General features: G+C 55.2%; 10 protein-coding genes across 10 annotated transcripts; 8 read left to right on the top strand and 2 right to left on the bottom strand.

Annotated features, from left to right (window-relative positions):
• Positions 1–466: 466 nt before the first annotated feature.
• On the top strand, positions 467–4148 carry A1O7_01216 (uncharacterized protein; the record flags this gene model as incomplete). Its single annotated transcript, XM_007755254.1, has 3 exons — positions 467–2892; positions 2946–3552; positions 3606–4148. 3 exons carry the CDS (start codon positions 467–469, stop codon positions 4146–4148), a joined length of 3576 nt encoding a protein of 1191 aa, XP_007753444.1.
• Positions 4149–4673: 525 nt separating this feature from the next.
• On the bottom strand, positions 4674–5348 carry A1O7_01217 (uncharacterized protein; the record flags this gene model as incomplete). The annotated part of the gene is made up of 1 exon (XM_007755255.1): positions 4674–5348. One exon carries the CDS (start codon positions 5346–5348, stop codon positions 4674–4676), a length of 675 nt encoding a protein of 224 aa, XP_007753445.1.
• A 921-nt stretch (positions 5349–6269) lies between these two features.
• A1O7_01218 (uncharacterized protein) lies at positions 6270–6449 on the top strand (the record flags this gene model as incomplete). The annotated part of the gene is made up of 1 exon (XM_007755256.1): positions 6270–6449. One exon carries the CDS (start codon positions 6270–6272, stop codon positions 6447–6449), a length of 180 nt encoding a protein of 59 aa, XP_007753446.1.
• Positions 6450–6474: 25 nt separating this feature from the next.
• Positions 6475–7043, top strand: A1O7_01219 (uncharacterized protein; the record flags this gene model as incomplete). Its single annotated transcript, XM_007755257.1, has 2 exons — positions 6475–6567; positions 6618–7043. The coding sequence occupies 2 exons, from the start codon at positions 6475–6477 to the stop codon at positions 7041–7043; spliced, it is 519 nt and encodes a 172-aa protein (XP_007753447.1).
• A 1666-nt stretch (positions 7044–8709) lies between these two features.
• A1O7_01220 (uncharacterized protein) lies at positions 8710–9896 on the top strand (the record flags this gene model as incomplete). The annotated part of the gene is made up of 4 exons (XM_007755258.1): positions 8710–9033; positions 9126–9455; positions 9598–9649; positions 9715–9896. The coding sequence occupies 4 exons, from the start codon at positions 8710–8712 to the stop codon at positions 9894–9896; spliced, it is 888 nt and encodes a 295-aa protein (XP_007753448.1).
• Positions 9897–10316: 420 nt separating this feature from the next.
• A1O7_01221 (uncharacterized protein) lies at positions 10317–10910 on the top strand (the record flags this gene model as incomplete). Its single annotated transcript, XM_007755259.1, has 1 exon — positions 10317–10910. The coding sequence occupies one exon, from the start codon at positions 10317–10319 to the stop codon at positions 10908–10910; it is 594 nt and encodes a 197-aa protein (XP_007753449.1).
• A 492-nt stretch (positions 10911–11402) lies between these two features.
• A1O7_01222 (uncharacterized protein) lies at positions 11403–13497 on the top strand (the record flags this gene model as incomplete). Its single annotated transcript, XM_007755260.1, has 3 exons — positions 11403–11878; positions 11934–12764; positions 12834–13497. 3 exons carry the CDS (start codon positions 11403–11405, stop codon positions 13495–13497), a joined length of 1971 nt encoding a protein of 656 aa, XP_007753450.1.
• Positions 13498–15169: 1672 nt separating this feature from the next.
• On the top strand, positions 15170–17092 carry A1O7_01223 (uncharacterized protein; the record flags this gene model as incomplete). Its single annotated transcript, XM_007755261.1, has 5 exons — positions 15170–15383; positions 15447–16151; positions 16207–16374; positions 16429–16620; positions 16677–17092. The coding sequence occupies 5 exons, from the start codon at positions 15170–15172 to the stop codon at positions 17090–17092; spliced, it is 1695 nt and encodes a 564-aa protein (XP_007753451.1).
• Positions 17093–18728: 1636 nt separating this feature from the next.
• A1O7_01224 (uncharacterized protein) lies at positions 18729–19451 on the bottom strand (the record flags this gene model as incomplete). Its single annotated transcript, XM_007755262.1, has 2 exons — positions 18729–19378; positions 19412–19451. 2 exons carry the CDS (start codon positions 19449–19451, stop codon positions 18729–18731), a joined length of 690 nt encoding a protein of 229 aa, XP_007753452.1.
• Positions 19452–19897: 446 nt separating this feature from the next.
• Positions 19898–23506, top strand: A1O7_01225 (uncharacterized protein; the record flags this gene model as incomplete). Its single annotated transcript, XM_007755263.1, has 1 exon — positions 19898–23506. One exon carries the CDS (start codon positions 19898–19900, stop codon positions 23504–23506), a length of 3609 nt encoding a protein of 1202 aa, XP_007753453.1.
• Between the last annotated feature and the right edge of the window lie 555 nt (positions 23507–24061).

The following is a 24061-nucleotide window of genomic DNA, read 5'->3' on the forward strand; positions in this document are numbered from 1 at the left end:
CTTGGTTGGAGCGGCTACACGCCTTGGACGGCCACTCGCGACGAAGCGGCAGCGCAGGATTCCATCTGAAAAGGAGTGGACGAAGGCTGAGCGCTGGAAGCCTTTACAAGTTGTCAAGCGCACGCTCGCTTGCTCGTTGAATTCAACACAGAGTGAGCGCTGCTGAAGACGCGGTGACGAGCCACCGCAGTTCCCCTCCTCGACTTCCTCGCTCTTCCTCATCTTGCGGCTGCATTTCAACTCATACTCAATCGATTGCAGCGCTTGTTTGAATATCTCAGGTTTGATTTAGCATCAGCCAACCCAATCCGCCGTTGCTAATTCCGTGGCCTGGGCCGACCGCAGCCCGTCGCCTGGTCATCCTTCACGAGGCCGGACCCCACCTCGACACACAGGCCGATTCACATCTTGTCCTTTGTCTGTTCTTCCTATCTTCTATATTGAACGGCCTGGCCGGTCCTTTGCCATGAGTGCGCCTGGGCAGCAGGGCCGTGGGGCCGATGAGATGTTCCTGAACCGAGCGAACGACCGCGATTCCCCAACCATTGTCGAGCCGCTGCGCATCAACAAGAGGACTTCCAGCGGATCGTCTGGCGTCCCTTCGATCACAGGAAAGCAGAGTCCTGCTCCACAACAGCCGATGTACCCCATGCCCTCTCTGCCGTATCCAGACGAGCAATTGCGGCAGCAAGCTCAAGCCCAGGCCGCTGCCTCAGCCCCTCGACCCAATGGCGCCCCCGCCGCAAACCCGTACCCATACCCATATCCAGATGTGAGAAGAGTAACATCTCCCCAACAGCCAGGAAGTGCCGAGAGCGGCATAAGGCAACAGGCAAAGAGGACGACATCGGGGGACGGACGCACTGGCCAGACTCTGGCCGAGCGCCGCGGCACCCTACCAAAACCTCTGCCAGAGTCCCCAGGTCCAGATGCTCCAGATAAAGACGGTCTGTTTCAGCGTCCGGTACACCGCAGCGACGCTCCCAACACTGCCCCTCTGCCAAGCCAGAGTCAGGGCCAGCAGCCGTATTGGCCACCTCCGCCTGAAGGTGCTTCGTCTGCAGCTGATGCCTTGAGCCGACTCAAGATCCGAGATCCTTCCTCGATCAATCGAATCAGTTCTACCGCTTCGACCTCGACCGTACGAGCCCAGCGGGGATCTCCACCGCCGCCAGAGACACCTATCGTAGCCCCTGGCGTCCGGCCGCAGACTGACATCGAAGCCCGATATGCGGCCTCGGGCATCGCGGGAACTGCGACATTAAACAGCCTTCAAGCTCAGAGCCTGGCTGCCCAGCAAAGAGCAGCACATTATGGCGCACCTCCTCAGCCAGCCCAGCCACAGGCCGGCCAAGCTCCCAGACGGCCTTGGACTCCGACCGAAGACCCAGGCAGCTCCCACCATCCGGCTCCTACAGTCTATCAAGGCATGGAAGAAGCGCGCCCATTGACTCCTCCTTCGGCCACGACCTCGACACACCGCACCGGACCACTACAGTCCCCCACGCGGGCACCACATCCCGTAGAAAATGAGCTATCGAGGCTGCAGCCTCATGACGAGCCTCCACCAGCATATTCTCAAATACCAGGCGCGCGAGGTGGGTTGCCGGCTGAGAAGCAGAGACGAAGCATGGTGGGCGCGGCGCCGGCGCCTGCCCAAGGACCAACAGCGGCAGCGGTGCCGCAGTCGACAAATTCAAGACCAGGAGCAGTGGTTCCGAACCAGATGGACCATCCTGCTTTCGCAAATGATCCTCGGCAGGGTACTCAAAGCTCGCATCAGGCCCAGCAGATCTTGAACGGCCAGGTACAACACGCGCAACCAGTCATGCCGCAAACGCCCTCTCAATTGCCGCCGGCTTCTCCTCCACCACTTCCCGAGGGCTGGATTGCACACCTGGACCCGAACTCTGGACAATACTACTACATACATCTACCAACGCAATCCACGCAATGGGAGTTTCCCAAAGGTCCAACACCTCTCAATCTCAACGAGACTCCATTATCGCCGGTAGCCAGTATTTACCAGAATCCGCTCGCTTCGCCCGGCTTGTCCTTTGCTTCGAAACCACTGGCCTCGCCTGGCCTACCGATGACTCCCGGCTATGATCAGCAAAGCGTCATGGGCATACCTGGACCAGCAGCCTTTACCGGACCGCCTCCCAGTGCAGGTGTGGACCTGTACAAGGTGGTGGCAACCAACGGCGTGTATTTTGGTCCCTACCTTCGATATGCCAATATGGATATCGACCGCGGAATCTGGTTCGGCTCCATACTCTTGGTCACAGACGCACCCCAGCCGCCTACGATACACTTGCACCAGAGTGTCGATCTGTCTCCTAACCCGCGCCAGTTGAAGGCCCACAAGATCTCGACTCACCAGCGATGGACATTCTACAAGTACGACATCGATATCCAGATGGAAGAGTCTGGACCTGCCAAGTGGACCTATGCCATCACCTCGCATCTAGGCTGTACGAGGTACGAGTTCTTGGTCGCCGGGAAACATGAGACGAACTGGCGGTTTTTCTGCACCTCTGGAAATGACTTCTCGATCAACGTGAGTACCAACGAGCGCGCCCGGCTAGGAGGCGTGGGGTTCATGTGGAAGGACATTATGCAGAAACACGCAGAATGTGGCGGCTTCCACTGCCAGATTGGATTGGGAAGCCAGATTAGCGCCGATAGACTGTGGAAGGAGATCCCTTCTCTGAAACAATGGTTGGCCACGAGCGGGAAGGAGAATCGCAAGAACGCAGTATGGACTGCCGCACACGAGGAGGACGTGACGCACGCATATTTCCATTATTACACAAGTCACTTTGATCAGCCCAATTTGCGCGAGGCTTTTGCCCAGATACCCCATATTTTGACGATTGATGACCATGACATGTGGGTTTGATGACTGACACCTCGTCGGCGAGCTCGAAGCTAACAGAATGCAGATTTGACGGATTTGGTTCTTACCCAGAGTACATGCAGTTCAGCAACATGTTCAAGAACATCGGACGGATCGGGATTGAGATGTACCTACTGTTCCAACACCATACGACATTGGAGCTCCTTCGAGACGTGGCCGACGATCGAGACCTCTTCACCATCACCGGCACTGGATGGCACTTTGTCAAGTTCCTGGGGCCGGCCGTCGCTGTGGTTGGCCCAGATACTCGGAGTGAGCGAACTTCGCATCAGGTCATGGCAGGCCCGACCTACCAGGGCCTTTTCCCGAAAATTGCCCTGCTGCCTCCGACGATTCAGCATTGTCTCCTCCTACTCGCCGTTCCTATCGTCTATCCACGCTTGGACGCCGCCGAATCCATCGCCCACACCGTGGCTACGGGGAAGAAAGCAGTAACGGGCGCGTACAACGTCCTCGGCAAGGTGACGAGTTCTGTGGCAGGGGTGGTGGGCGCGAAAGGCGCCGTCGGATCCGGCTTTGACTCGGTGAAACGCGCTGTAGGCAAGTCCGGACTGATGGGAGGCATCCTGAGTCCATTTGGTGACATTGATGTCCTCGACGAGTTGAAGGATCTATGGACCCATGATTCCAAGGTACGTATATGCCACTTTTGGTTCCGGTCGGTCGTCGTTGACTCTGTGAAAAGGATCTGGAACGGACATACTTTATCCGCACGCTTCAGGGGATTTCTCACCAGCGGTCCATCCGCGTGACCTTTCTCTCCGGGGCTGTCAACACCTGTGGCGCCGGCTTGGTTCATGATCCATCCCACCCCTCGGACCACAAGACGATGTATCAGCTCATTTCATGCCCCGTGGTCAACACCCCGGCGCCGGGCTACGTCATGAAATTGTTGAACAACAACCGACCTCTCTACATTCCTGCCAACGGGCAGCGATCGACGCCTTCCCAGCCGACAGACACGAAGGAGGACATGATGGAGATCTTCACCCACGACGTGACGGGCCAGCCGACCAACAACCGCAAACTGATGGCGCGGCGCAACTACGTGGCAATAGTGGTGTATGACCCTGAAGTCGTCAACGGCACGTTTGGCCAGACGGGCATGAACAGAGGTTCGGGCAGGTTGAGTTTGGCGGCCGACTTTTTGGTCCAAGGTGAAGGTGCGTATGGGAATGTGGTCAAGTACGGTCCCGTTGTGGTTCCCAGCTTGGAGTACGGGCGTTGAAACAGGTTGATTTGCGTGTGATAGCGATAGGCAGGTTGATTTGCGTAGGCTAGCGGTAGGATACAGTACTCTGAACGGTTGAGGCAGAGATCAAATGAGATATTTTACTCGTATGGGACTTTGGTCTATATAGTTAGTCCCCAAGAACGCGGTCTTAAGAGGATCTGGTCAACACCACTTGCGTAGCCTGTCTTTTGAATTCTTGGTTCTTTGGACAGCGTGTCAAGGATCTATCTTGCGTTGGGACGTGTTCTAGTTGTCTGGCCATGTCCGTAATTTAGCGGAGTAGGTCTAGTGCTGGTGGCTCTTGCACCCTCTTGCACCAGTATCTAAGGGGAACGCTGTTGCATACGTTGCAGCCATCGTGATGGGGTACTGGCGTCGAAGGTCGCTTCTATGATCGTCGAGATAATAGCGCATCCTGCCTTTGAAACCCCGAACTCGTTGCGATGCCGCGGCTCTCGATTTGACGTGGATAACGTGGAGACCCGATTGGAGTCTGCGAGGAGACCTCTACTCTTGTTGTTATAACTTTTCTTGCCTCTTCGTCATCACCCACAGTCCTTCGGCTTCCGTCAGGACCTTGCCGTCTTTGTCTACAATTTGTCCCCTCGACAACCACTTCCGACCTTCTCTTCCGGCGAGCCAGCACCGCACAAGGACATTGTTCGGCGTTGGGATGGGCGCGCGGTAAGTGACATTCAGGCTGGCGGTGAAAAGAGAGTCTCTGGGCCCTGAGACGTGTTGGTGATGTAACATCACGCACAATCCCATCATCTCGTCGAGGATAGCGCAGGCCATGCCACCGTGGATGACTGACGGGTGGCCATCGAGACCCGGGTGCCCGAGTTCCAGAAGCATGATGCAGTCTGGATTCTCGGGTACTTGTGTAACCTCATTGTGGGATGTTCTCATTTTCAATTGTCCTTTGGGAGTTTCTTCCTTGAACGGGAAATCTTTCAACTGCAGCGTGACTAGGTGGGGGATGGTTGACGGGCTGCTGACGGTGCGCGAGAAGAAGTAGTCCTCGCCAGATGGTTTGAGCACGCGCGAGAAGGTGGGTACGGCCTTGTAAAGAGGGTTGGATAGGTGCTTGTTGGTCCACTCGACCGATGCGAAGCGTCGGCAGGCATCTTCGGGGACTCGATGTGTGGCTATGAACTTGGACAGGAAGTCCATCTGTTCAGTTTGTGGTGCCATCTTAGACGGATACAGTGTTTGGTGTGTTATACATCGGGTGTGACTACAGCAAGAGCAAACGGGCCGCGAGCAGGAAAGTCGTGTTGTACTGTAGTTGCGCCATCCTCCCACCTCGACTTTTGAATCTCCAAAATCATGGAAACGGAACAATCCCGAGCTTGAGCCTCGGTCTCGATAACAGTTTGACTTTGACCGTAGTCTGAGCCTTCTGGATGGTGGGATCTCGGTTGGGGTAGTCTCTTCTGCTTGGAGGATCCAATGTCCGGTAGCTACGGCTTTCGGGGCTTTGGGCTTGCTGCAAGATTGTCCGCAGTGGAGGGGGTCAAGCGATGCGCTGCCCCGGTGATTGGCGCGGCCCTTAATGTGTTTTAGAACTGAGCCAGCGCAACGAATTGGGAGGCCCATGCGTGCGTAACCCCAGTCGGTCACCAGTCACTTCGGGTTAAATAGCTGCCACTAACGATCAAACCGGCATAGTGGGTGATGGGATAGCGGCATCGTCAATGGACATGATACCAGCCTTCACTGCAAGTGGAAATGCGCAGGCCTTTCGCGATGACTCGCAGAAAATAAAAGAGCCACGCAAGCCGGCATCACCTCGTTCTTCCTCAAAGCTCTATCTCAAGTTCTAGTACTTAATACCGTAGCAACCGCACCGCATCCTCAGCAGAGCATCGAGTCGCAGCTACCCGCCTCTTCAAAGATAAAGGTGAGCTCCCCATCAAGTCGCCGGATGCTCTTTCCCCGTCGCATCTTGCACAGATCGACTATCGAATTCTGCCAGACTACTTACTTGCCTGCTCCCACCTTCTCGTTCTTCCAAGCACTTTTCCCCTCTCTCATCCTCTACACCGATCAACAGTATTTGAGCATCGATTGACACTCTGCATTGACAACAGACTCCTCCATTCCATTGCCATCATGCAGTACCAAATCCTCCTCGCAGCTTCTCTTGCTGCCGTCGCCCATGCTCAGACCATCGTCACCTCGAGTGCTGCCTCGGTCGCGGCCTCGACAACCGTGTCCCAGGTGATGCCTCCTGCCGCCACCCAAGCGTTCAACCCCGCCGGAATTGACCCTACCACTGCCTGTAAGAGCTGAGAATCCACTGGCTTGACCAGAGAAAATGCTGATCGCAATAGTCAACTGGTGCCACGCTCAGCTGAACACCTGCCCTCAGATCTGCGGTGGAGCTGCTTCCCAGAACCAATGCGATCAGGTGAGCTACGAGATCTCTCACATCGATCTTGCTTGAAGCTGACTTGTCAGAACGCCTTCACCTACACCTGCGTGTGCGCCAACGGCACCGTTCCCGACTGCACCGCGTTCAGTCAGACCCTCCCATTCTTCATCTGTCAAGAAAGCTATTCCCAGTGCATCGACGCCCACCCTGATGATGCTCAAGGACAGCAAACCTGCACTGAGAACATGCAATGTGGTACCCGCAACGCCACTGCCGAGGCTCTCGCTCAGACCTCTGCTGCAGAAGCGTCTTCGGCCTCTTCTACCTCGAGCTCTGCTGCTTCCTCAACCGCTGCCTCCGCTGGTGGCTCTGCTTCGGGCTCAGCCTCCAGCTCCGCTTCTGCAACCGGTGCCAGTGCTGAGCCCTCTAACGCTGCCGTTCCCATCTCTCAGCATGCTGCCACTGGCGTCTTCGCTGCTGTCCTGATGGCTGCCTTCAAGCTCTTGGTCTAAGCATTGCCGCCTACCAATTCGAGCTATGAGCAATGGCACCTTCACTTCGTCTCTATGCCTTACTATTGGAAAACAATTTTCTCTCGGCCACGGGAAAAGACAAAAGCATCAGGGGCGAATCACGAAGAACTTGTCAGGTAGTATTGGCGGCGCTCGGACCATGCCACATGGGAATATGACTTGGGTTCTGCATAATGTCGATGGGTAATGGGAGGGGATGACGACATTGAACTGAGCGATGATTTATGGGTCTGAGCGTGGTGCTCATGTCACAGGCACGAGCACTTTTCAATCCTTTAGCGAGCGTGTTGGCGCGGACATCACTCTTGACTAGCCAGAGATAGTACTATCGCACCGAGATGGAAGGCAGTGAATTGCTTCCGCTAATATGGACTGATGTTCTGAAACCGAGACATGGAGACGCTTCCCCGGATCTGCATGGTGATCCTCGTCTTCATCGCTTTGTTCCACTTTTCAATTACCCACAGAAACTCGCGGAGAAAATCCTGACCATCCTTGGACTCGGGCTGGTTTCAGCCACAGATAAACATGTGGCTCGGTTGTGGCTGTTTGCTGACCTCGGAAGAGCTGAAAAGGCCCCAAATGAAACGCTCCGTCTCCATGTTCCCCTCACATCTACAAGGACAATGGAACCCTGGCCCATGTGCCCTTGGTTTCCCGTTGGTTGTGTATCTGTACGAGGTAGGGACGTTTGCAAGGGACTCTCATGACATCTCCGCTGGACCGCCACGAAGATTCTACAGGAGCATGCAAGAAGACTCCCTCTCCATCTTTTCTCGCTCTGTTCTGGTGCCTGACGAGCCAGCGTCTCCTTCATGTTTACACCTTCAGGCTGAAGATCACGTTACTTTATAGAACTCTTATATCCCCTCTACACTACTCCCTACTTCCCCACATCACATCTGTAACCAAGAGCTTCAGATCGCCTGCCTCACCTGTCCGTCAGCGCGTCGACTGTAACTTCGTCTGACGGCCCCAGAAAGAAGAAGCAACAGCAGCAAGGATGCGCGCCCTCCGATATCACGGCGTCAAGGACCTTCGTGTCGACCATGACATCCCGGAACCGAAGTGTGGGGACAACCAGATCAAGGTCAAGCGTTAGTCTGCCTGCACTAACCAGGTTACTGTTGCTGGTTGTGCTTTGGTTGGGTGAGAGGAGTGACTCGACTCGTCGTGGGAGTCGCCCGTGGCTGTATTTTGTACTGTGTGTTTGCTGACGCGGATGCATATGACGATAGCTGCGTTTTGTGGCATCTGTGGGACTGATTGTAAGTGCTCCTTCAAACTTCAAACTTGATCCGAAAGCGTGTTCTCCATGCTGTGAGAGGAGGAGATGCGGTGGACGAGGAGTCCGTTCTCCCTACATCGAGGATGGACCTATACAGCCTGGCTCTGATCTGTGGAGTCGGGCGGCTCAGCCGTACCAGACTGGAAACGTGTTCCCGGCATCTCTCAGATTTAGGCAGACTCATCTTGAAATAAAGGGTCAGAGTCCAGGATCTGCGAAGCGACCAGTCGTCGTCCTCTCTCACTCCATTATACAGACAGACTCTACTTACTCACCGTATCACGCCTAGTGCACGAATACTCGTCCCCTACATTCATCCCCCAACCGTCCGCACCCCATCCGATCACCGGAGAAGTCATGCCCATCACAATCGGCCACGAATTCAGTGGTGAGATCCTCGAGATCGGCTCCTCGGCCGACAACCCGCAGGGTCTCAAAGTCGGGGACAAAGTCGCCGTCCAACCCACAATCGCTTGTTTCGACAAATGCGGCCCCTGCGAAGAAGGATATCTCAACTGCTGCGACGCGGCCGGGTTTGTCGGCCTGAGCGGCGGAGGCGGGGGCATGAGTGATGCTGTGTCCGTGGACGCGGCGTTCGTGTTCAAACTGCCCGAGCACATTGGACTGGATGTGGGCGCGTTGGTAGAGCCGCTCGCTGTGGCGTGGCACGCAGTCGATCAGGTATGCCTCGACTCACCAAGACTCGCATTGGTGTAGATTGGCAGCAAATACCGTCTGATGTCGTCCTCTCTCGTCGCTGACCACAGGAGCAGTATCCCCTCAAGGCGGGCGACTCGGCCCTCGTCATGGGCGCCGGCCCGATCGGCCTAGGAGTGATTCAGTGCCTCAAAGCCCGCGGTGCGGGGACCATCATTGTCGTTGAAATCGCCCGCCAGAGACAAGAGTACGCGAAGCAGTTTGGGGCAACGCACCTCATTGATCCGAGGAACGAGGATACTGTCAAGAGAGCAAAGGAGATCACGGGAGGGCTGGGGCCCCATGTTGCGCTTGATGCGGCGGGCGTGCCGGCCAGTTTGAGGGACGCCTGTTTGGCTGTCAGGGCAAGGGGCACGGTCGTCAATCTGGCCATCTGGGAAAAGGAGGTGCGTTCGCCGAGCTAACAACCCCTCTCGTACATCCCAAGCCTATAGTTCACCGCCATGTTAGAGAGTGAAATCGTGTGGGATGGAAACGACGCCGTGAGCACTAGTCCCAATGCCACTAGAGCTGACTTCAAATGAACAGGTGCCCTTCCAACCAAATAATCTCGTGTTCGGAGAGAAGAAGTATCTGGCCAGTAAGTCGATATCATGTCCGGCTCTTCCCTTCTACTCGCTCTCTAACGTGGCGTGCGTGGCGTAGTTCTCGGGTACCTACAGGCGGATTTTGCGGGCGTCATCAAGGCCCTTGACGAGGGCTCACTACAGCCCGCGAACATGATTACCAGCAAGATCAAGATCGACCGAGTCGTCGAGGATGGATATAGAGCCTTGATCGATGAAAAGGACAAGCATGTCAAGATCTTGGTCGATTGCAGGGCGTAGTACTCAGTGCGCAGTTCTTGGGGTTCCCAACCGAGTACTGTATGGTCCTCTACAATAGCCCCGTAGGCTACCAAGAGAGGGACGTCGGATTGCGAAAATGTAAAGGGACTGGTCTACCTGCTCTGCTTAACCTGTAAGCCCGCTGGGCAGTGACAACTCGACCACCATCTGACCTTACTCACCTGATCGTAAGAAGTCTTTGGCGACCACATCGCCACGATGCCACTCGTGAATGACACCACGGAGCATCACTGAGTCGGTTGTGCTTGTGACCATGCAAACGATATCTTGTCGGCTACGAGTATATAAAATTCACGATGCTTCGTAGTACTTCGAGGGATTCCTTCCTGGACTCTAACTTGGCCTTTCCACACCATACAATACCCACCCGGAGTCAGAAGTTGAACACAAGCCTGCAGCATGAAGAAATCGATCTTCCTCCTCTCCTCCATCTCTGGCATGCTGGCCCTCGCAAACGCCAGCACCACCATTTCGCACCTCAGCAGGAACAGAGCCGCCAGAGAAGCACTCCCACTCCCACATGAGCAAGCACTCATTTCGCGCGACTGGCCTCCTTACCTCACATTCGACATCGTCCCACCTCTTGAAGGCTCATTCGTCTGTGGACGAACCACCGGGCGCGGGGTCTGGCTCACACTCCGCCTGGCGGATTCCTCCAAGACCAGCGACAAATGTAACCGGGTCGACGTGTACATATCTGAAGGCATCAAGAAAGGCCAGACCCCATACAAGTTCATGAACATCATCTGGGTCTGTCCAGACGAGGTCCACCTTACCGTCCCTAGCCCTGTGATCCAGAACCCCGCCGGCGGCAAGTTCATCTTCGTGGGAGATGCCGACTTCCCCTCGGGGCACGCGCGCACCATGGCGATGTTGAATGTCACTGACGCGGATCACAAGCCTCCGATCCATATCGCCAATGTCCAGGTCATGGTGGGATATGACAAGTCTGACAAAGGAAAGCCGGCCATCAAGTACCTCTACTGTATGTGAGCGACACGGGTCGCAAAGAAGTCGAGGGCTTCGCCATGATCGTGATACTGTAATGACGGTGCCGGTACCTTAATTGTCGAGTCGCACATTTGGGGGCCGAATGGAGACTTGGGGGCGACGCGTGAGGCGCACTCGTGACCGGCGATGGCTGATTGGTCAAATATTGCGGGCTCCGAAATGGGTCTAACTCAATTGAGGCCCGCTCCAGCCGTTAGCTGAACCGTGCTGACTGGCGGCTGAGATGCCTTTCATCTTCTCGTTCTTTAATCTCCTGAAACTGTTGCACGGTCTCTTACATTCCCTATCACTGACTTTGGCGTTCTGAGCTCCCCATGAATTGGTCGCACAGCGTCTGCAGTTGCTGTGTTTTGGTGTAACGCGTGCGTGACTGCCGGGCAAAAATCAAATTAAGGCCTCCAACCCCTTCTCAACAGCCTTACGGCCAGACCTCACCCCAAACCCCGACACAAGGCTCACGTCGAGGGCACGAGGATGGCGGAAGTTGGCCTCGTGGCCACCATCATCGGCATTGCCGGCGCGGGCGTCAAGCTCTCAATCACGCTGTACACGTTCTCTGAGACTGTGGCCACGGCGTCCACGGAGATCAAAAACGTCGCCCGAGATGTCTCGCTCACTTCGTCTGTCCTCGAACAGCTGGGTGCCTATCTCGACCAAGACGAGCACGCGAAGCTGTATTCTGGCGCCGCGGTCCAGACAGCCAAGGACGTCATGGCCGAGTGCGAGGTCGTCTTTCAGGAGATCGAGGGCGTGTTGGCGAAGGCCACTGACAGTGTCGCCAAACGATGGCCGAGGAAGGGCGGCAAAGTGGCCTTGTCGGCGATGGATAGGCTGAAGTGGCCGTTCCTGCAGCCCAAGATGGCCCTTCTCAGGGGCAACCTGGAGAGGCTAAAGAGCACGCTGGTGCTGATGTTGAATGTGTTGACTTATGCGCGAGACTCGCGAGTCGAGTAAGTTCGTTGATTTGCGGCATACAATGGCGGACTGACTGACCTTTTGGCTTAGAAGGGAGTCATCTCCCGAAGGCAGAGGGAACGATCTATACCAGCGGACGTTGTTGGAGAATCTCTTCCTCGCGAACCAACAAGCCACGAGGAAGTACGAGGCGCTACTCAGGATGGTCGAGTCACACGGGGTGAACGCCCTCGCCGCGACGGGCCAGCCGCTGTATCAGGATCCAGGCTCAGAGCCCGAGCTGGCTCCGTCGGTCAGAAGCTCGCTCAAACACATCGAACGGGCATTACTCCAGTTTGAGCGCTCCGCGTCATTATCGTACGGCAGCTCGCGCATGGGTGTCCAGGTCGAACTGGAGAAGGAGCTCTCTAGATCTCGCGACGCCAGGACAGGGTCAAAGCCATGGGTGTTGGTCTCGATCGGGCGAAAAGAAGACGTTCCACCTTCGTACAACGAGTCGTGGATCCCATCCGAGGGGGAGATGTACGGTTCAATCGCGGCCGGGGCCCTGGAGGGTCTGACGGTCGCTGACTACGACGAACGGTCCCGTTCACGTTCGCGATCGCGATCACGCGTGCGCTTTCAAGGGCAGTCTTTTGACTCCTACCGACCCTATCAGAATTCGCAGCCAGGCCCCAGCAGGAGGACAGACGCCCTGCAGGCGGATATTGATGAGACCTTGGGCCTGATGCACGAAAACGTGAACCGAGTTGCGCAAAGGGGGGATCGGGTGGAGTCGCTAATGGGTAACGCTATCGTAGGGGAGTTTGACATCGGCGGGCCAGTTCAATTCCGCAAGGGCGCTCCGCGGACGAAGACGTGGTACGAGTCGATTTTTGATTCCATCACCTCGCCCAATTCGGCGATCAATTCGTTTCAAAAGTGAGTTTGAGCTCTCTGACACAGAAAGACCGATGAATGAACACTGACTGACCTTCCTCGGCATTAAAGAACCGTGAAAAATACAGGGCTGTTCTTCGGCGTCGACGACGCCAAAGAAAATCCAGACACCGTGCTCGAATACCGCAAGGATTCGCGGTTGGCGTCGCCACCGAACTCGCCCGGCGCGAAACTGGGCCGAGCCTCGACGTTTGACGAACTGCTCAGGTCGCCCTCGTCGGAAGGCCAATACACCCCTCCTTCCACGACCGTCTCCAAGGAGGAGGACGCGAATGCTAAGCTGACCGACCCTGACGCCGGGACGCACGCCCCAAACGTCGGGTCACCCGAGGGAGCCGCCAAGATCGAAAATAAGATCCCTTTCCTTGTCCCTACCGAGAACGAGGCCGGGGATATAAGCGGACGGACCACGCCTGAGGGGAATATGAATCTCGGAGACAAGGTGCCTGAGACAGGGGAGACGCCCACCCAGCAGGCTATGATTGAGCTTGAGGGAGAGGAAGCGACGGAGCAAGTTTCGAGCGAGAATGACGCACAAAAGCAAGAGCAAGAGCATAAGAAGGCGGAAGAAAGCCAGCCCTCAGAAGGGCCGGCAGAAGTCAGCGGCTCGAAGAGTAAAGGCAAGGGGAAGGGCAGGGCCACAGACATCGCCACGGATGAACAGCCCGATGAGATCGATCAGTTGCTGAAGGAGTGGACTACCGTGTACGAGTGATCGGTGTGATGGGTACCCGGTACAAGGTATGGATTCCGGGATTGTACTGTAGGATGAGATTGAAGCTGAAAAAGCATTTCTCGAGCATACTGGCATGGGACAGGGTTCGGGGATCGGGTCTTGTGAGAGCGGAAGACGGAATTTCCTGTCTTTCCGTCTGTCTGTCCATCTATATAATTGTGCATACGAGCGCAAATACCGGCATGCAGGATACCCACACAGTACCAGTAGAGAGTATAAGCATGGACTAAGCCATGAGGGCGAGGCTGAGCGGAACCACCACTACAGTTCACGGTGTTTTGCTTGCACACCGTAGGGAGTACAGTCAGTCAGTCCTTTTCTCCGTGTCCCTCGCGCTCTCCGCTTACGGGTGCTAGAGGATCGTAGCATGGCCAAGGGTTGTACGACCTTGCTTTCTCTTGTGCCGTCGGATATGCTTCGACTCACGCCTAGCTTGGGGTAGCTGCACGCAGGCGAAACAAAAAGGGCCGTAGGAGACGCATGATGTTTGGCAACCAGAGAACACTGGTGGCGGGTGTCATCGGCGGCGCAGATGGAGCCTCTTCAAAAGTCCGGGAGATGATACTGCCGGAATTCAAGCTAATGTATGCAGGACATGTACTGCTCAGCGGATTTGTCTCGACCAAGGAGTGTGACAGACGCTTCTAGCGTCTTATTGCTTTACCCAAGACTCGGAGATTCGGAGTTCAGCTCGTATACCGTTCCTGGGGGCGACGGCGGGACCCCAGACTGTCACGACCTTCTCGGTTGTGGCTGATACCAGACAAAGACAAAAGACTTACGGGAGTTGACGACGGCCATGAGAGCCAGGAGGAACTTCCTTACATCACCACAAGCGGGCAGGCGAGAGTGAGTTGCAGAAGAAATCAGGGGAAAGGCAAAGAATGAGCTCTCCAAGGTAGTTTGCAGAGGTAGCGGTGAAGGCAAAAGCGGCCTTTCGGCCAAATCGGCACAGATGCTTCAAGGGCCACCGAATATTTTCTGAATCGGAGAGATATCGCTCATTGTTGGCGGCGGCATTTAGGCCTGCTTCCGCCACGCCCAGTTTTGACACTGCACCTGCAAGATCTGGATCGCTCCTGATCAATGGAAACAGCCATCGCGACTCGCCTCGTCGACCCCGGATGACACAGGTCACGAAGTGAGTCCAATCTGTCCAGCAATGTCCCGTTTGAGAAGATTTAGATGTTCTTCGGCAGGCTGCTTCAGGGTCAATGATTTGGAACTGAGACTCCTATACACTACTCGTTGCGGATGTAAGAACGTGATGTGACCGGGAGCCGAGACCAAGGTGAGCGAAAGATGAGTGACTGTTAAGTCTTGGACCAGCTGATGCTCCGCTTGCCTGGCAGACTGATTTGATTGGCAGACTGGCCTGGGGCTCCACTCTAGACGTAAACAACCGCCAGTTGCCCGCAATGCAAGCCATTTGAGCGCTTCACTGCGACATCAGTCACCATTGAGCAGGCATTCCTGCGTCAAATCGTCCGTCGGCTGTACTTTGACTCGATCGCTCGGAGGAGGACATATCTTTATCATGAGAATTGATGGTATTTAGCCACCGGCCAACTTTGCGCCCGCACATGCGACCGACTTCCTTTACAAACGCGAAACGTTACCCTGATCGCCCACCAGCAAACCGCATCTGACCATGCTCGTGGCGCGCCCGCCCTTGCAGTCCTTGCCAATGTCAACTATTCAGAGGGAAACGCGAAGATTAAGCACAAGAGTACAAGAGAAGGAAGACGCGCCGCTACCTTCAAGTCAGGCGCAACACACCAATGGAAATGTGAAGTCTGTCGCCGCTTCTTCGTACCCAGCTGCCGCGCAGAACGTGAAAGCAAACGCAAGGAAAAGGAAAATGAGTAGGTTTGCGCAACCGGCTAGCACGCGGACACCGAACATTATTGCTCACATATTGACCCTAGACTACGACGAGGAGGACGATGGCTTCACGTTCAAACGCGTCAAAAAGAAGGAACCAGAGCCCAAGCCGGCCGAGGGCGAGAAGGCTACGACTCCCGCTCAAGGAGACGCGTCGGAATCGCAACAAGCGCCCACGGAACAGTCAGATGCACCCAATAATGACGACACAGCACCCAAGCCGAGGGTCCGGCGGAAGAGAATGTCATTTTCCACACCGAAACCGAAAGGCAATCCGCCTCCTCGTCGGTCGAAGCGTCTGTCCAAGGATAATGACCACGCCGATGCGAGTCCGGCGAAGAGACCCAGCCGTGAGGAGGTATCTTCCAAGCATCCTGAGCGACGGGTTGAGCCCCGGCCAAGGGAGGCCCCTAATAGGGCAATTCGACGAGAACCTCCAAAGAAGCAACCAGAACAAAGGACGTTGATCGCAGATCATTCGCCTAGAAAACGGCAAAAGGAGCAAATGGAGGAGGATCCAAATGACCGACATTCTGAAGGTACCCAAGATGGTCATCAAGCAGAGACCGTCCCTACGTTACAAGAGAATAGCTCTGGGACAAGAATTGCCCTGCCGTTGGCGGACACTCCTGTGATCAAGCGCAACAAAGCCATGCGCGAGGGTAAGTCTGCCAAAGGTGAAAGGAGGAGTAGTTTGGGCAACCGCGGGCGTCGGGCAAGCTCGCTCATCGAGTCCGGGACTTCCAATGGTAAGCGAGGCAAACTACGCCCAACTTAGGTGGTGCAGGCTAACACAGCGTGTAGCACTTCCTCATTCAGAGGTTGACGTTGCGGACTACTACAAGCATATTGAAAGTGAAGGCCTTCCGGAACCGAGGCGGATGAGGCAACTACTTACCTGGTGCGCGGAACGCGCATTGGACGAGAAGCCTATAGGCACAGAATTTGAGCACTCAAGTGCCCGACAAGCAGGTTGGTAGTCTCCGCAATCTACGCCTTTGACGGCCACGCTGACATCTTGCCCAGCTCGAGTAATCGAGGAGGAGCTACTGAAAGAGCTGTCGAGTAAGTCAGAACTATCAGACTGGTTCGCCCGAGAAGACGTCCCGGTACCGAAACAACCACTTCCCGAACGGCCAAATCCCAAGAATGTGCAGAACCTTGAAAAGCTCGCAGGGCTGGAAGAACAGATAAAAAGGCATGATAATGAAGACAACCGTTAGAAAGTTGTGACTGACGTTGTTTCAGGCTACGGATCGAAAAGGAGTCGTTAGAATCGTTCTTGCAACCTCCCAGCCTACCTACATTACACCAAGGCACCACAGAGACAGAGCCTTGGGAAATAGACCGATCTCTGCTCTCCGAGGCCGAAGCAGTTGCACTTAACTCGATAGCTCCTGCCACCAATCCGGCTTCAGCAGATCAAATCTCCCAGCGAATCAATGAAATATTGGAATCTATAGGGCCGACGATCGACCAATTCGCAGACGGAGTTCACCAGCTAGGTCAATATCAGACCGCAGCTGAAAATGTAGCGGGCAGAACATTGGCCCTTTGCGCCGAGAAACTTGCAGAACGAGAGAAGCAAGGGAGAAAGAAAGCACTGGCAACAGCAGGCCAGATGCCACCAGACACGCCACCAAAGGATATTGCCAGCGTGCTGCGAAGTTTGAGTCGAGCAGACCGATGATGGATAATGTCTCTCGTGAGAATGTGCTGCTCGCAAGCGTGCTACATGAATGAAATGCTTGACGAACTGTGTGATCGAGTACAAGAGCCATGTGCTGCCCTAAGAGATTGGCGACCAGTCTGGCGCAGTCATATCCAGCAATCTCGTGCATATCGACTGCGCCACATCGAACGCCACATTTCGTCGATCTGATCTCAGCCAAGGCTAGTGGCCGTAGCAGCCACGCGCTAACACCGAATCGCTACGTCACTTCGCGCCATAAATGTCGACTCGCGAGTTCCTGTTCAACCTCTGCACCTCGCCTTGATCGCACGTCCGGACCCAAACCCTGATTCTGTCGACGCGAATAACCGTTCAAAACTTGGCAAGAGGTTGCTAGCCATTCAATTAAGTTCCTGAAGCGTCATCCAAGACCATTGGAGACTCTAATAAGCCGTGTCCTAGGTCGGTCCCTTTGGACTATGTTGCTGCCCGCTCTTGCTTGTCGATCCATGCGTAAACGAGGAACAGTCGTCACACGGAAGACAATTGAGTAGGCATGTATATAGCACTGCGATTTCCAAGGATGAACCCGTGTTAGATGTCACTGCTTCTCCCTCTTTTTTAGGTCAGCTTCCGAAGTCTCTCACCTGCAAGTGACAACCACCCTCACCTAACTATACCGCACTACCTGCATTCTTCCTCTGCTGCACCTGCTACTGTCATCATTCTGCTCCATCCGCAATCTCCACTCTCTTCATCAGAAGCATAGGCGCCATCCACAGTGGACGATCTCACGAGCGCCAACACAAGCCGTACTCGAAACCTTCATCTAGCCAACTCCAGCTCGATCCCGAGACACAAAAGACCCTCGCAAACTGAGAAAGCTCGCTTCTAGACCCCTCAGACCTCTTCGAACGTATTCCTAAGAAACATGCCGTTTCTCTACACAAAGTGAGTACATTATCCCTGTATGAGGGTGGGCGGGACGTGCCACCTTCCTGCCGATGCGGCCTTGTTCGAGTCGGGCTGTGGATGCTAATTGGGCAAACAGAAACTGGGGCGGTCGTCGCGCTGGCGGTGGAGTGACAGTTGATCGTCACGGTGTCAGACGAAATCCTTTCAGATTCAGCCTTGGAAGGTTTAGCTGTTTCCGTTGAGCAGATAGAGATGCCATCGAGCAGCGAGGACTGTACGATGTTACGAGGATGACGAGCAAGAGCATCACCAATTGCGGCAAAGCTCTGGGTTGAATTGTTAGCGAATTGCTACGCAGTGAAGAGAGGCCAGGCCGACGGTGAGGCCGTGGCTACGTGTGTATTTACGTGCCAGGCGTCCGGAGGTTCATCTGAATTCGGTGACAAGGCGAACATTGGCATGGAGCAGGAGATGGCGCATCACATTGAGCAAAAAAGGAGCTTGCGGAGGGTCTCAATCGCGTCTGATCAGTACTGCCACCATCCCTAGCTGTCATACATAGTAGCCGACAGGTGATCTGATACTCTATTCTCATATCAATCTTGATGGGATTCTCTGGCACATCTCCCTGGTCATTACTGCGTTCGCATACTGGTACATTGGTTTGGGCCATATGTCAAGCCGCCGTGATCCCACAAACATAAATCTCGCTGGTTCTTGCCCACAAGTGAAGTGGAAATCAGTCGACAGCGACCTTGTGCGGAGGTTCCTCGCTGCCGACAGAGCTGGTTGAGGGCGTCACCTTCGTATTCTGCGTGGCCGTAGTATCGTCATCGTCATCCCAGGCGTCATCGGGAGCATTCTCATCCCAGTTGTCCAGTTCCTCCTCGATGGACCTCGCAGGTACAACACCACTCTCCTGCCCGCCATCACCCGCTCTCATTGTACCATTGGCACCCTCGCCGAGCTCCAGATCTTCACCCTCCAGCCCGTCGCCAGTCAAAGCAGAGTACTTCGCCCGGCGCCTTCGCTCTGCTGACCGTCGATGATATGCGCTCGCTAATCCCAGCGCAGCCAGACTCCCCAGGACATTAGCAAGGACATCCCATGCATCGAACTCGCGATCGTTAGGCAATAGTCCCTGTGCAACTTCGCTCCCAACGCCCAACAACAGAGTGCATATGATGAGCGTCAAGTGGATGACCCGCCGGCGCGCGGTGTCGAATATGAAGTAAAAGACGGCGGTCAGGAGGAAGAAACAGATAAAGTGCAATGCTTTGTCGGACTGAGAGGGGATGTACGGTTGGGCGGCGGCCGGAGTAGAGGGCAGGGAGGAGGACGGAAGGAGGCCTAGACTGGAGGAGAAGAGGAGGAGGATCAGGAAGCCGACTGGGACATGTTAGCATGAGCGTAACCAAGTACAGGAGAGGAACTTGCTTGCAAAGGGAAAGCGGATTCGCATCGTATTGAATTGTCTGTGTAGAGCAGAGAGTTGAGCTGCTGTACCATAGTTGGCGATATTATGCGAGAGTCTGACGCCCGCCGCAGGCCACGGGGAGGTTTAAGTTGCAGTTGGAGAAGCGCCTGGAGCTCGACGCGGGCGACTGAGGACTGTGGACTGAACTGCCACTCACTGCCTGCTCGCTCATACCTTCTTTCAACCTCCACCGTCCTTTCACGCAGGCCATCACCATCAGAACCCGTCAACCCGCGCATCAACCACCACGACTAATTCAACAGTTGAGCTCTTCAAACCGCCGCATCCCATCACCGACACGTCCAAACCTTCCGTCCCCCGATTTTGATGTCCCGCCGCCATCTCGTTGACCTTGCGCGCGCGCTCGAGATTCTGCAGGTCACGCTGGCATCCGCACCCTCAGTCACCATTACGCGGGGGCAATCCCGGCCATGTCGGTATCATGGCCGCCCCCAAACGCGCAGAAACCACCCGACGACGAACCACTCCTGCATTCCTTACATCGGGACTCCCTTATGAATGGCCTGCTTCGAGCACCCTCCCGACCCCATACTCCGAGTTCCTTCAAGCTGCGTAGTCTGGGGAGCGGTGGTTCCCAGTCCGGCCAACCTGTGGAGCCAGAGGCCGGTCCCGATGAAGATCCCCAGATTGTCCGCTTTCGCGCACTCTTTGAAGAGACGGAGGAGAAACTTGCCACACTCTTCAATGATGTCGGAGAGGTCGTCGTCCCTCAAAAGCGCGTTACCGCCGTTGCATCTCAGACCGAATCCGCATCCTCCTCGGCGCCCATCCCTGCTCCTATATCGAAGAAGCGCAAATTGGACGATGATGACTACGACGAGTATGACGAGGATGACGACGAGGAGGATGAATCTGCCGATGCTGCAAAGGCATCCCCCCTAAAGGACAAGCCGAACAAAGTCCACATTGTCGCCGATGCGACCTCGTCGCCGGTCCCGAGGCCCGCTCCGCCCGTGTCCATACCCTCCGATCCTGGAAAGACGCACTCAAAGACCGGCTCAGTTAAACAGAAAGAAGATGCAGAGGATGCCCGGAAGAAGCTAGAAGAGTCAAAGCGCAAGGAAATCGAGACCGTCAAGACAATGTCGCGTACCATGTTCTTCACCCTGGAAAACGACCGGGACGCCATGTTAGATCAACAACGTCTTGATGAGGCAGAGCGTCGTGCCGAAGCAGAAGCCGAAGGCCATGCAAACCGACAGAACGCCGCCATGCAGCAAGGAAGTCTCAGCAAGGCCAACCTCGGCGCATCCAGTCTGACCCTGAAAAACCTCATTGCAAGGCTCGACGAACACCGGAACTTGGTGCACGCGACCGAGTCGGAATTGCGCGCGCTCATGAGCGAAGTTCGCAAGAATCGAAGCAAATGGGCAAGTGAAGACAAAGTCGGCCAGGAAGAATTGTACGAAGCGGCGGAGAAAGTCCTGACTGAACTCAAAGCACATACCGAACACTCGACTCCATTCCTCAACCCGGTCAAGAAGAAGGACGCCCCTGACTACTACCTCATCATCAAGTACCCTATGGACCTCGGCACCATGACCAAGAAACTTAAGCAGTTCGCTTACAAGTCGAAGAAGGAGTTCGTCGACGACTTGACTCAAATATGGAAGAACTGTCTCAAGTTCAACAGCAATCCTGATCATCTGTTTCGCAAGCACGCGCTATTCATGCAGAAGGAGACGGACAAGCTGGTACCCCTGATCCCGGACATCGTCATTCGAGATCGCGCTGAAGTCGAGGCCGAAGAGAGGAGGCAGCAGATTGCCAATGGCGAGCTAGAGGCCGAGGCGGAGGAGAGCGATGACGAACCCATCATGTCGTCGAGAGGTCGTAAAGCTCCCAAGAAAAGTGCCAAAAAGGGCGGCTCGACGTCGCGAAAAGCACCTCCTGAAACCACTCCTATACCGGAAACGAAACCAGTCTTGCAATCGCTGAGTTCGGTGCAGAACGGTATTCGAGCCGAATCCGAAGTTGACGGGAGCCAAGGTCATTCGACGCCCCCACCAGGAATATTGACACCAGCGGGAGCTCATGGCCCCGGAAGTGTGATTGGAGCCGGAAGTGAAGGCATGGACTTGGATATCCCTGTCTTACCTTTACAAGCACCAATGCCCGAGTATGAAGACGAAGATTACAAACTTTGGAAACAAAAGACGAAGAAAGATCGGGCATTGCTCGCCGCTGCGCGGCACAAGCTATTTCGAGGGGACAAGTTGAATGTTGAAGAGACTGCATTGCTGCGAAGCAAAGCAGGGATGCGCAGGTGGCAGCGAATGCAACAGGAAGCTACTTCAAAAGACATTGCCGAGCTCGGCGTGGATGCATCGGAGCGACAAAAAAGAGGAGAGATCCAAGGGCAAACGCTGGCCGAAGGAATGGAAGTCGAGGAAGAAAGCATGCTTCCGGACTACTACGACTGTCTTTCTGCAATCCCAGATATCGATCCTCGAATGCGGTGGGAACAAGATGCCGAAGGCCAGGTCATTGCTCAAAGCGAGGAATTTATGCGTCTCGTCCCATCAGGTTATTTCATCGCACCCGAAGGCAAGCTTTCCAGGAAGATAAACGCCAACACGCGTCAATTACAGGATACCCGCAAGGTCGTCTCCAAGATCGCCGTCGTGAAGCAAATGCAGCTGCAGTCGCAAACCTATCAGAACCAGTTCCAGAAGTACCAGGCCGAACCGTTCGTCGAGGCGGACATCCCGAATCATGTCATGAGTGACGATGGGCCTCTGATGGCGCCGTGGGTGTGCAAGGCCGCGTTTCAAAGGTCTATTGGCAAGATTTTCTTCCACGCCGGGTTTGAAGAATTTCAGCCTTCGGCGCTCGATGCCATGACGGATATCGCAGCAGACTTCTTTCAGCGGCTATGCACGGCGTTGGCGAATTACAAGGAAGATTACAAGATTCCCGTCACGACGACGGTGGCTGCGGCACAAGGTCAAAAGACGGAAACGATCTACAAATCTCCATATACCAGCGAAGAAGCGATTCTGCATGCGTTGCATTCGGGCGGCATGAGCATGAACGACCTGGACATCTATGCCCGCGAGGACATCGACCGCTTCTCGGCCAAACTCACCACCATGCACGACCGCATGAAAGCGCATTTGACCGATCTTCTCCGCCCTGCACTGACCGACGATACCGCCCACGGCCAAGGTTCCTTTGCCGACGGCGGCGAACAATTCGTCGGCGGCGACTTTGCGGGCGATCTGGATGAGGATTTCTTTGGCTTCCGCGAACTGGGACTAGATAAGGAATTCGGAATGGCGAGCTTGACCGTGCCGTTCCACATCCTGCAGAACAGATTGGGCATGAACAGTCAGGCCGTCGGACCGGTCGACGTTGGGGAGTCGATGTTCAAGGAACCGCAGCGCTGGCCGCGGATCAGCTTGGATAATGTGGAGGATCAGATCGGACTCATGCGCGATTGGTTCCAGCGCAGGCTCCGCGAGAATGGCGATCGACCGCTCGTGGAAGATCTGGAGTTGCCGCTCAAGCAAAGGCCAGGGTACGGGCGGGCACGCGTTCCAGCAAGCGGCAAGATTGGAGAGGGGACGCTCAAGAATAATAACACGAGTCCCCAGAAGAAGGGCCCGACGAAGGGTCCCAACGCCGTCAAGAGTAATACTGCTGTCCCTGCCAACGCCAATGTGACGCCGGCGAAGAAGAAAGGCAACAACACGGACGAGACGCCCGTGATGAATGGCCCCGGCAACGCGACGCCCAGTACGCCCGGGCCCGGCGGAGATGGGAGTCCCGAGAAGAAAGCCAAGCCGGCGACGGTCAAGGGGAGGACAATGACGACCACGACGGACATGAATCAAGCGGGAGGTGAGAAGGATGGTCAAGGTCAACCCGGCGAACCTGCTGTCGAGGATTTTGTCGTGGACGGCATGATGGATGATGACGCCGTCGAGGTGGAGGTCAATGGCGTGGCTGATGGCAAGGCCAACGGGATCAAATCGGGGGATGGCGATACAAGCATGATGAGTCCAGAGAGCTTGTAATGATAGTGTCGATATCTGGAAATCCGGTCGGTGTTGGGTTGACTGAGCATGTTGGGTGGAAAAAGTTGCAAAGCCTCTGGTAAGTGTCTGAGTAAGACTAGAGACAACGCAATGACAATATGGACACAGTATGATTGATTGATGAAGGGGCTTATTATTGTTATTCCCACGGTTGTGTATAGGACTTATACCCAAGGGCAGGAAGGGCAGGGAGGGCGAGATCCAAGTACAGTACAGTAAGAATGAGACTGCCGGACCGATGGTTTCAGAGTTTGATTACGTGCGGTGTGTGGGTGCGTGCGTGTGTATGTGTGTGTATGTGTGTACATTGCGTGTTGGATCGCCCCGGAGCAAAAGTTACAGTATGATACTCGGTCTAGTAGAGGATACGGGATGAGTACATATTGAATCGGCCTTGTTCGTGGGAGGCACAGTATGTGTACGTGTGCTGTATCAAGCAGCGACATACGCCGTACGGCATATATACATATATATACCCGGTGTACCTCGCTGCCTAGGTACGTACCTTCTCGCCTTCCTTCCCGTGCTTGAACA

Source organism: Cladophialophora yegresii, assembly GCF_000585515.1.
Source record: "Cladophialophora yegresii CBS 114405 chromosome Unknown aczIN-supercont1.1, whole genome shotgun sequence".
Lineage (NCBI taxonomy): Eukaryota > Fungi > Ascomycota > Eurotiomycetes > Chaetothyriales > Herpotrichiellaceae > Cladophialophora > Cladophialophora yegresii.